This window comes from Ostrea edulis, chromosome 1 (assembly GCF_947568905.1).
Source record: "Ostrea edulis chromosome 1, xbOstEdul1.1, whole genome shotgun sequence".
NCBI lineage: Eukaryota > Metazoa > Mollusca > Bivalvia > Ostreida > Ostreidae > Ostrea > Ostrea edulis.
The window spans coordinates 32,097,087-32,109,438 of record NC_079164.1 but is presented as its reverse complement, the minus strand read 5'-3'; the positions used below and the strand labels follow the sequence as shown (position 1 = coordinate 32,109,438).

Sequence of the window (12,352 nt, the reverse complement as noted above, 5' to 3'; positions counted from 1 at the left end):
TATTTACGTGAAGACAGACCAGATTAAAAACTAGATATAAATAGATTGAAGACACACTTCATTGTTGCAAATGACAAGCAATGGATTTCATTAGAATTTGAGCAGATTACACTCTGAATGTAAATTTATATGTGATATTGACGCAGAGTGTCAATTTCACATCATGTAGGAGTGTGAAAAGATATAGACACATGTCTAGTCGTGATTATCTGTGAATAGAAATAAACTGGACTCGCCATAAACTTGTGAAGCTGAGGTAGTTTGACGGCATCTTATACACAAATACACAGCATGATAAAAAAAAATTAGGTGTGTAAAGGCATTATTTAAAGAAAGCTAAAACAAATACATGCTGAAATGCTTAATATTGTAGATCTTTGGACAAAGACTTATATGATCACATCACAGCCACCTACTACCTGTTGGCTGAGCGTAAACTAAAGCGGTACCACCAGGAGATGGCCCTGGCTCAGATCCGCAAGCATTCAGCGCCACCTGACCACAGTCCCGCACATAGCATGAAGCCCACCCTGGAGCTTTCCCTTTCTCCTCGGTATGATATTTGGATTTTGTACTATCTATGATATTTGGATTTTGTACTATCCAAACTAGGAAAAAATTATTGCTAAATGTAGATACAAGTACCAACAATTTTAAACACTTCACAATTCATGATGATGAGAAAAATTTGTGCGATTAAAAAAAAAGAAAAAAGAATTTAAAAAAAGAAGCAAAGCTTGAATGAGTGTTTCCTTTCACAATAATTGATTTATAGTGACTGGAGGTCACTGAATGTGTTCTTCAGGAGAATTATTTTTAAAGCTGTACATTCAAAAAATGAGAGGGAAAAAATTCTGTTTTGCATTTAAATGCAAATGGTTACAGATAGCCTAATTCTCCAGGAATCAGTGTTCAGATTTTACAACATTAATAATTCTGCAGATTCGGGATCCTACAACTAGGAATCAGTGTTCAGATTTAATCTATTTATAACATTAATAATTCTGCTCGTCAGATTCAGAATCCTACAACTGTCTGTCATAGTCATATAAAACTAGTTTGGAATTAAGACTAAAAGACGAGATCTACATGTATTTAGCATAAGAATGGAGTCATGATTTAAGCTTCAATGGAAGAACCACATTAGCGAAGCTCATTGCATTAATATCGTAATTGCATATGGAAATCTTCCAATCTGTATTTATAGGTTATAAAACAGTTCAGTGATCTGATTGAAAAGTCATATTTACACTATAAAGTTCATGAAAACATTTTGTACAATTCCAGTATGATTTTTAGAATAACTGAATTTTAAGTATTTCCTTGTTTTATCAGTGTCACAGCCCCATTTAGGTAAGGAAGTATACAATTCCGTGAATTAATATTTCGACTAATGCCATGCTATCAAAGATAAAAAAAATTCTTCTTGCTATTTCTATTCAGTGCTTTCTATTTCAATTCTGTGTATATACACTCTGTACTCCAGCATATATACTTGTAATCTGTGGATTGGCTTGCCGATGCTATTTAACTAAGAATTTTGTTTTCAGCTACTTTTTATTTAGAACAGTTGGCCTGGGCTACGGACCATGCTTTTTATAAATGCCGTCTCTGCTGTAAAAAAAATTTCATTGAATTTTTATGACACCAAGATTATAGGAGAGGGTTATTGGGTTGCTTTTGGTTTGTCTATTTTAAAACAAGTTTAATGATGACCATAACTTTTGAACTATATAAGTTAACAACTTTATTTGATGAATAGAACTTTCAAGGTCGTAATGTTATTCCAGGTTAATTTGAAAATAATGTGTCAGGGTCAAGGGTCAGATTTGCCACCATAGGACTATGTCATGGTGAAGGGGTATAGTGTTTCACAAACATGTCTTTGGCTTCTTTAACTTGTGTTAGCTTTTTGGATAAAAATTGTCATCATTATTGTAAAATTTCTACTTCTTCTCATGAACTGTAGGGGCTATTTCAACCAAACTTGTCACAAAGTATCCCAGAAAAATGTGAAAATAGGGTGATGTGTTCTGTCTGAAGAATCGCTGAACCAGAGTAACAATATTGAGAAGAGTACTTCCATCTATAATGAATATTCAAGTTTTATAAACCATGGTCCCTAGGGCCGGATCAGTAAGGAAACTATAGAAATTCGAAGGTCAGCATTGGAATAGAGGGAATAATAGGCAGGGAACCTCAATGAAAATTAAAATGTGTCTGATTTCTTTTGAAGTTACCACAAAAGTAAACTGTCAAATGGCTATACATGTATGATGTATCCTCATGAGGTGTAGATTCAAATTGTTCACAACATGACGCCTAGGACCAAAGCAGGAATATAACTGGGGGTTGAAAATTTACACCAAAATGAAATCTCTTGGAAATTTTTTGAAAATCTTCTCCAGAATTACAAGGATATGATTTATCATATTAATCTGCATGCACTCTCACTTAGTTTAGATTCAGGTTTGTAAATACCATGATTCTTATGGCCAGGGTGGGGCTACAATACAATTTTTAAGTTTTGACCAAGGAATTTACAAATTTGTTCTCTAAAATCTTAAAGGTACAAGGTGATAGTACAGTTAAGACCATGATACCAGGGAGCAGGGGCTTAATGGGCTTACTTTGAAGTTTTACATAAGTGAAATGCAAATTCTTGTTATTGATGTGGTCCATGGTTATCTTACCTGCAGATATGAAGTATTGAAAGTTGAAATAAGAATGCAGAATTACTTACAGAAAACACAAGAAAGCCAACACTTTACTTACGGTCGAGGAGGAGAAAGTTCATGTACATAGAAGAAGCTTCAATACCATTTTTGAAATGAAAGACGAGATGGGGGTTCATGATGTCTAATTTTGAGAAAATTCTCCCCCACCCCTCGTATGTATGGAATGGTGTGTTTGAATGTATTCATTTGAACATGCTGCAATTTCCTGCATATTATACTCACATTTATCCGTGTTAAATCATTTCATAATAATAAAGGCTGCATTTTTTTTCTTTTTATATCCTTGTCATTGACAGGTTGTATTATAGTATTGCACAGTGCATCTGTCTGTTTGTCAGCATCTTGTGGGTCAGATAAAAAACTACCTTATAAAGCTAGAATCTTCACTTTGATACACATGTTCCCAATGATTAGAAAAAGAAGCCTATTGTTTTTCAAGGTGAAGGTCGAATTCGCATAGGTAAATTTGTAGGCTCAAAACAAGATAGAAATAGTTGTAATGAGTCAAGGAAACTTAAACTTGATGCACATATTATGGTATGGTACAGTGTTTCTGTATGTCTGCCTGTTCATCTATCAGCCCTTGTGGGAAAGACAAAAAGAGTACAAATAAGGCTAGATAACAATGTATACATTGTTCCCCATGGTGAGAGGAAGATGCTTGTAATTTTTCAAGGTCAAAGGTCAAGGTCATACTCTCTTTGCTAATCATGAAGAAAAAACAGTACTAAAAAGGCAAAGATAGTCAAACTTGTTGAACATATTCCCCATTGTGATCAGGCCAAGTGTATTTTGAAAAGTAATAATTTTATCAATGCTCTTTCATAAATGAAAAAATGGTGAAAGAAGAATGTCAGAGCCCCCCCCCCCCACCCCCACCCCCACCCCCCCCCCCCCCCCCCACACACACACACACACACACACACTCTTTTTTTAAACCAAGACTGGTTTATTTGAATGATTGTCCTTTCTTGAATTACTACTGCATTCCTTAATATATTGGACAGCCAAATTTTGTTCTTGTTTTCTTTTCTTTTTTTTATGCAAAAATGTCACACTCATTGTCTTACTGAATTAATTAAGAGTTCAGGAGTAAGCTGCCCGTTCCTTTAAAATCCTAGTTTTACAATTCTCTAAATATCCATAATGATTTTTATCTCTTTCATTTGGCGACTCCTTTTCAAAGAAATTGATTTTCAAAGATGCTGACTCAGTGTAATAATAATAGATGGCATGAATTGTCTGACTGGTGGAGTTCAGTTGTATTTACCAAGGGTTTTCTTCATTTCCTGCCCATACCTAAAGCTATTGATTGGAGTTGGCCAATTTCTATGGAAATTTTCTAGTTGTATCACAGTCAAGCTCTTTGGGTAGATTGATTGGATCTTTTGTGATCACTATAGTGGAACAAAATTGGATAATGAAAATAATAGTATGCTATATATATGTATACAGTTTGTTGATGCTTTTAGTTTTGTCAATTATTAATTTACAAACCTTTTAATAGACTGATAGTAGATTTAACTTGAGCATTTCAAGTGGAGAAAATGTGTATTGACTTTTAGATAATTAGTTTTCTGAAAAAGCTTGTGGGATTGAAAACTAGAATTGTGTTTTAATATGTTGGTATCCTTGAAAGATGAGGAAAAGTTAAATAAATTTTGTTGGAGGAGGCTTACTCAGATTTTTGGAAAAAATACATGTACATTAATATAATAACATGCTGAGGGATACTTCCTCTTGGACGTGTAAATTATTGTGTTTGTTAACAACTCTAAATGTATGGAAACTGGTTCTCGGGAACACTCAGTAAAAATGTGTTGCTCAGAGAATTTCTAAGCACAAACATCTGTTTCCCAAGTCCCACAATTGTTGTTAAATTTCATCAGAGCATTGTCAGCAGAGACTGTCAATTGAATGAATTGTATGGCATTCAAAGAAGTACAATGTATCATTTTGTGCATGAAAAATATGATGTAAACTGCATGTCCCTGAGATTGGTTGAAGTAGTCGAGACTTTATGTATTGAACATGTTGAAAGATTTATCACACTACATATATGTATTTAAGAGCACATCTTCCGATGCGGATCAGATCAGCATTTTAGTGCTAATGAAAACTAGTAGAAATCTGAAGATGTGCTAATTTGTTTATTATACTTTGGGACACTTAAATTCAGAATGAGAGAGAGAGGAGAGAGAGAGAAAGAGAGGTCTGTTTTAATCTGTTGTCTTATAGAGAGAGAGAGAGAGAGAGAGAGAGAGATAGGTCTGTTTTAATCTGTTGTCTTATTTAGCATGAAATACTTGTGTGTGGTTTCAAAGCAGTGATAGTAAAATTTTAAAAGAAGCTGATTTTAGATATTCTTTTGAGATGAGTGAGATAAGAATTGAAAGTATATAGATGTAATGTCTCTTTTTTTCAGTGCATCATTCAGTAACATACCATCATCATGTCTTGGCAAAGAGCATGGTCCACTCTAAATAGTGGTAACAATATGGCTAATACAACTCACTCACTTAAAACTGTTAAAAGACTTTCTTACTAAAAAGGACTGCACATTGATTTATTAGCAGAATTATCAGTTCCATTTCAAATGAAGCAGATGGGTGATCTACTTTTCCAAGTTCTAAGGGTTTTTACTGTAAATGGCCTCTTCAAGTAGAAATTCAGTGGTACAGGTGATATTTATTCTCCTTATAATCACACAAACAAGGCTTCAGCGCACAGATTGCTAGTGCCATCACCAACATTTTCAATTGACATTTGAATCACAGTTACTGTGGCTTTTGGCTTGGTTGACTCTCAGATTTGAATTTTGTACAGAAAAGAGCCTCCCTGCAGTTCTGTATTGATAATCAATTCTTTGGAGGCTTGTCGCTTGATAAACTGTACTTTGTCATTAACCTTTGGTTTATATTTTTTGAGTTAATTTCTCTGTATTTTGATTTTGTTAATGAAACAATTTGAGTTTATTCAGTAAACATAGATCCTTGTGTTTCACTACATTTTAAGTATTACATGTAGAATGATATTTCAAGAGGATCAATGATATATCAGTTTTCATGGGTTTGTACTTCACTATTTTGTTTGTTTTGAATTTTAAGTTTGTTTCTTTTCAAGCAATACTGAGGTGAAGAAGACCAGAACCGCCCCCTTGTTTAATCAAACTGCACTTGATATTCCGGTTAGCCCTCCTCCAATTGAATCCAGGCATGACTTTATGAAAAGTTTGACCACCAGTATGACTCTAGATCGTAGGGCCTTGAGATCAAATATTAAGACAGACAGATCTGGAAGTCTAACTGGCACAGAATCAAATGCAGGTCTCCAGCTTGATGCCCAGAGATCCGGTAGTATGAGTCCACAAACTGGAATTCGCCGGTTCTTGCCATCCTTAGGAACTATCCCAGACACAGTACTGACAGGTTCTCGGAGTTCAACTGACCTAGATAAAATTAGCCAGAGTAATGGCAAGAAAAAGGGATTTGCCCCCATTTCAAAAATTCAAGTCCTCAAGTCCTTCTTTGAGAGAAAGGTTGCTCAACTGTCTGGCAAACCAACCACTCCAGATAGGTTTACAGGATTATTCAGACCCCTCAAATCTTCCAAGGAGAAACTGTAATTATCTTTTATTACCATTCTTTGCCTGCTGTTTGCTTAGTTTCATCATCTAGAATGTTCCCTTTTTCATACTTCAACTGAGTTCTCTTATTTTATTAGTCACTCCTTTCAATGGACTTTTCACACATGGCATGTGATGAATAGCTTTATTAACTAAATAGGACTGCAGCATGATGGGAAGTTGATTAATACTTCAAATTATTGAAAATCTGCATTAATTTAAACATGCAAATTAATAGAATTCATCTTCTATCATCTAATATTTTGTAAGTTTTTCTCTTGAAATCATATTAAAGATCACATATATTTTTAACAAAATGGCAATATTATAATGTATTATATAACATGCATGCAGTCTTTTAAAGTTTCCAGTTTTACTGAGTAGTGCCTGGTAAGGAGGCTTTACTGATAAATATTGAATGATTATCCATAGACAATTGGGCATATGCATCATTTTAAAGGGGAAAAGCTGTATTGAATACGCCGGTTTCGAGATACACCCGAGTTATTTTCCTTTGGAGAACTCTCGTATATAGTGAGGCGCGAAACAATTTGTTTACACGTGGGAGTGGGACTAATATTCATCACTGCGTAAGTGAATGTACACAGTAAGTTTCTCATGCACTGTTAGATTACCCGAATTTGACTGATACACAAACTAAGTAAGTTATAAGTATTTCGGGAGTAATTAAATACATAGAATTCTTATCATATCACGTTATTTCGTTGGTCATAAGTACCATATCTAAGACATTACTTGCAAATATGACATTGTTTTTATGTTTCCACGTTAGTAAAACATTTCTTTCGATAGTATTTTGTATTTCCCACATTTACATATTAAAAGAGAAGCCGCTTTTAATACATTTCATCATCTTCCTCGCTGACTGTAGGTCCACTCTGTCCCACTTAGTCATTCAAAGTTCCACTAAATGCACCTCCTACACAGAAGAGTTCGTATCTCGAAACTGGCGTATTGCATGTAAAATCCTTATCAATGAAATTTTAGCAAGAAATGCCTGCTTTATGAAACTTAAGCATGATATATGAAGGTGATTTGCCGTAACAGAAAATGCTTGTGTGGTACCATGGAATGTTGATTTTAAAGGAATAACAATGTTACCGTGTCATTGCATTACTTGAAATTGGCATGGACTAGACATGAAAATACATTCTGAAGATTTGTTACCGCAATAAACAATTACAATATTGCATCTGTAAAAACACATTTAAAAGCAATGGTTTAAAGAGGTTTTTGGAAATTGTTGAATGCTCAGTTAATGAATGTCTGGGATGCTGTTTGTGTTTTGACAAATTGTCATCTTGTGTCAGGCATGTTGAATGGAAAAGTTTGGAACTGATGATGAGTTTCATTTCTACATTGATTTTTTTTCCTCAAGTGCCAAACCAAGAGTGGTACCAACCATAAATATCTTCGATACTGACGCACCCGACCCAAATGTCAGACAAGGCAAAACAAAGCAAAGAAAGACAAAAAATTCTAAGACGAAAGCTGATTGGTAAACGCAATCTTTTGTCGCATGTTGACGAAGCATTTACCTATATTCAGTCTGTGATGTTTCGTCTCTAGATTTGAAGACCATTACCCTGTATCATGTCTTGCCGTACTGAGTAACCAGCATCATTTAAAACAAAAAATATGTCTGTTTAATCCAGTGTATTTATGTACTTTTGATGTAGAGATTAATTTGTAGAACATATATACATGTAACTTTTAATATAGTATGTAATAATACTGACTTTACTGAAAGAGTATGATCTGTGTGTATCAGATGTTCAATATTAATACGTGTACATCCATATCTCTCTAAGTTTTGAGTGAGTGAGGCCTTGTTCGGGAACTTTTACACTATGATGTGGTTATTATCCTCCCCCTTTTGTTTCCAACAAAAATATGATTCTTTTCTACATTACCTTTTGCAGATATAGAAGATTATTTATGTCCAATAAAACTCAGTATGTTGATGTTAAACCATGTTTTTTTCAGTTCAAATTTTCCTTTGAAAGCTATTGCATTGCAATCACAGCAGATGCAACATTGTAAAACAACTTTTATTCATGTCCAACAAATTCAGTAGATATGTCTGCAGCCATCATTTACCTTCCAAACTCCTGTCCTCATAAACCAGTCAATTACTACAAAAAAAAAAAAATGGTGGATTGTTTACAAAATTGTTGCAATTGGGCTTCACACCAGCTGTTGATAGGATTGAAAGTTGTTTTGCAGTACTTGCATTTACTTGTTCTTTGATTCTACTTGGCTCAAAATGTAAAGTACAATGTACTAACAGAATGCTTGAATTATAACTAAAACAGTTAATGAATATTTTTGGGGGGGAATTGCATGCTTCAGGAAATTAATGTTTTGCATCAGTTGTTTAAAAAACACTTTCTGTATACATTAATTGATCAGGTAATAGATAAATTTAATGAAAAACGACAATAGTTGAAATTAATAAAATTTACTTTGTTAAAGCTACATGTATATGTCAGAGACATTTATTTGCATATAATTGATAATTTGCTGTTGTTACTCATTAGCATCTTTTCTTTTCAAGCACAATATTAAAGCCTTACTGGTCATTTATTTTCTGTATTTGTTGTATTTTTCAGTGTTCAGTCTAAAGATACAAAGGAGGAGCAGCTTCGCCGTCCAAAAACAAGCATTGTCCAGTCTCTGGTCTCCCCACCAGGGACACATCCTACACCCTCCACGACCCCCGACTCTCACTCCAGAGGTATGCGGAAGTGCAGTCTTATCCAGGAGGAGTCGTTTGATGATGACGATGAGGAGGAGTTCATGGATGTGGACCATGGTGAGCTAAGACCAGCAAAGTCTGTAGAGAGTTTGGACGATGGAATGACGTGGAAAGGCTCGGGGCAAAGCCTGCCATCGTTTGATCCACTGCATATGAAGAGGCCTTTGATGTCTGTGGCAAGTTCGCCGCAACTACTGAATCAGATTTGTGAGGAAAATGAAACAGATGTGGAAGAGGAGGATGATTTTGTGCCAAATAAATTGCACTCTCCAAAGTTGAGACTCAGTAGAGCAAGCTGTGCTTCTCCAGAAGTATTGAGAAAGTATGAACAAAGAAAAAAGAGATCAGGATCAAAGGTCACAAGCTGTAGTAGCTCCGATGCGAGTGATACCGATGACACAGAGAAACGCTCACGGAAGGACAAACTGAAGCCAAAATTCATGCACAGGAGAGACAGTAGTGATCATTCTAGCGATACAGATGGGGGTCCATCGGGGCCTCCCACAGGGGGCTTGGGTGGGGGCAGGGCAAATGCAGGGGGAGGGGGCAAAGAGAGGGGAAATAAGGATAGAAAGGGTGGTGGTGGTGGGGGCAGTAAGGGTCACAAGGAGGGAAAGTCAGGGGGTGGGGGTGGAAAACAACATACTCATTCATGTAGGTCAAGAAGTGGTGAAGCTAGCATATCTTCTGCCATATCTAATCTAAGCATGTCGAGCATTAACAGTAAAAATAGTCTCAAGTATATTGTAGAAGGTGATGAGAGTAATGACAGTGATGTTGAAGACAATGACATGAAGACTGATGATAAGGAAGAAGTGAGAGATAGAGGTTACAGTGATAAGGTGTGTGACAAAGAAAACAAGATCTATGAAGAGGTTATCTCGCTATGCTCTTCGGATTATGGTGGAAATCATGAAAGGAAAGTCTATGGAAATAGACTAAAAATAAAGGTGGACATTAACAGGAACAGCTTCTGTAAAGTTCAAGACTCAAATCTTCATCCAATCAAAATACAGACCAAATGTTGCTCTCTTGTATGATGAGGAATTGGTTTAGTCTATTGATATCTTTTTTTTTTTTTTTTTTTTTTTTTATACATTTTATTTGGCACAAAAATGTGTCAAAACTTTCTAAGTCTCGTATATGTACAAGTTGATATGACTAAATCTGATTGTATTCTGAAGATTTAACCATCTCATTTGTAAAAACTATGATTAAAATATCTGATGTATGTGAGATGCGGGTATCTTTTTAAATTTTTTTATCATTATTATCTGCCCATTATTTTCATTATTTTTATTTCTAAACCTAACATAATTGTAATGTAGGGGACACGATCCCATGCAGACATGCACATTGAATTAAAAAGAAAAAATATTTCCCAAACAAGGGTTTTTGAAGTATGGATTTGCAAATGCAAGTCTAACTCCCCTAGTTCTGAAAACACATATAACATTATGCCTTTTAAAGCAGTATACGTGTATTAAAATGTTGTATTTTCTCCAGTTTTCTTTCATATTAATCTTTCCAAATTCTATAGATCCTGGAATGTTACCTTAATCATGAGAGAGGAAGAAAAAAACAACTTAGTGATAATTCTGATGTCCAATTCACTTGTGTAGTTTTGAGAAGTTGTATCTTACTCTTCAACAAAGATTTTTGTTGTTTGACAGATTTTATGAAGTTTACCTTTTTTTTTTCAATTGGCCTATATATCTTGTGTTGGTTTGTTTTGTGGATTATATCTTTGTATCATTCAAATGGCAATACATGTCAATGGTTGTTTAAAGGGAATGATCTTAGATGCTATCATTGTGCACATTTTCAATGACAAAGGATAAAAAAAAAAATATCTACATGCATGTTTGGTGTTTATGTGTAGAGTCATATAGCGTGTATTTAACTTTAGTTTTTTAAAAGTTAAATCAATGAGGAAGTATGAAAACATTTATCAGAAGAAGGAAATTCAAAAGTCATTCAAAGCTTGAAAAACAGAAAAGATACTCATTGTATATTAAGGTAGAAATTGTTTTCCATGTGTAGGTGAAGTGAACTTATTGCTTTACAAGATAATAATGTTGATTGTTAATTTACTGTATATATTGTAGAAAATATAGCTGTTTCAGAGAGGTATGAGTGTTATCAAGGAGCTGGTCTTCTTGATGTACAATAGGACAAGTTTATCTTGAGTAGAGACATGTAGGAAAGTAGTCATATACACAAACAGATAATTCGTTCATTGAATTTTAATGCAAGTTTTACCTGTCCCTGTCCGACTGTTGTGGAGAGATGTGTGCAGAAATATTCATTCCTTTTTCTTTTCTTTCCTTTATATAAATATATTTTGATTTGAAATATATGCTTTAAATTTTTAAAAGCTGTGAAGTTTTTTTCCCTTCTTTTAGCTTCCATGACTATTGATCAACTTCCCAGCTCATTTACCAATTTCTGTGATGTCCAGTGATTGGTAATTTTTTTTATGAGAGTAGAGTTATCTTTCTTTTCACAGATAGACCGACTTTATTTGAGGGGGTTGGGTTATTTATAGTGACAATCATTGTAAATATACACCCATGTGATATACATTCAGTTGTCCATATCTCATTTTAGGTACATTGGAACAAATATGTAATGACAATAAACATATTTTAACTGAAATGCAAAATGGTTAAATGAATCAGAACTTCACTATGAGAAGGGTTGTGTTAAGATGCAAGCATAAACAGATAAAGCACATAGAACAATCATACGGCTTTATTGTCTTTTGCTTATTTTTTGTTTTAATTTGTTCTCTTTATGTTTTTATTCTTATTATAACACTTTTGTTAGGAAAACAGATAAAAATGTCATCATTGATACAGTATCATACTTAAAAAGCTGTTTGGTGGAATTGTTGTCAAAATTCCTGAAATCCTATGTAATTGTAAAATGATTTGAGTCATTTCACTAAGATGGAATACAGAAATCTAAATGGTTTAGTATTGCTTGTTTATACCTAAAGATTTAGAAATATTTCTCATATCAATATTTGCAAAATTTGTATCGGCCTTGTTGTGAATAATAGATAGTTTACTGTATATCATTGTCAACATAGTTAATTTGTTTGTTATTTATTGCAGCTGTTAAATGTGTGAAAGCGCTCTTGAGTGTTGAAAAAGTGCTTTGTTGAATTTGTGAGATGTGGAAATAGAAACATGTAAAACTTACAAA

The 12,352-nt window shown here is 34.3% G+C and overlaps 1 protein-coding gene across 5 annotated transcripts in view; it reads left to right on the top strand.

The window, feature by feature from the left end:
* LOC125660214 (SNF-related serine/threonine-protein kinase-like) overlaps nt 1-12,352 on the top strand; it is a 31,056-nt gene extending 18,704 nt beyond the window's left edge. Inside the window, exons 4-8 of one of the 5 annotated variants that reach the window (XM_048892050.2) lie at nt 374-553; nt 1,336-1,353; nt 5,862-6,359; nt 7,763-7,882; nt 8,997-12,352. In XM_048892050.2, coding sequence (XP_048748007.1) covers nt 374-553; nt 1,336-1,353; nt 5,862-6,359; nt 7,763-7,882; nt 8,997-10,182 — 2,002 coding nt within the window. In that variant the 3' untranslated portion in view covers nt 10,183-12,352. Of the gene's footprint in view, nt 1-373; nt 554-1,335; nt 1,354-5,861; nt 6,360-7,762; nt 7,883-8,306; nt 8,340-8,996 lie in introns of all 5 variants that reach the window. The other 4 variants (XM_048892064.2, XM_048892058.2, XM_048892071.2 and 1 more) reach the window with 4 other exon arrangements.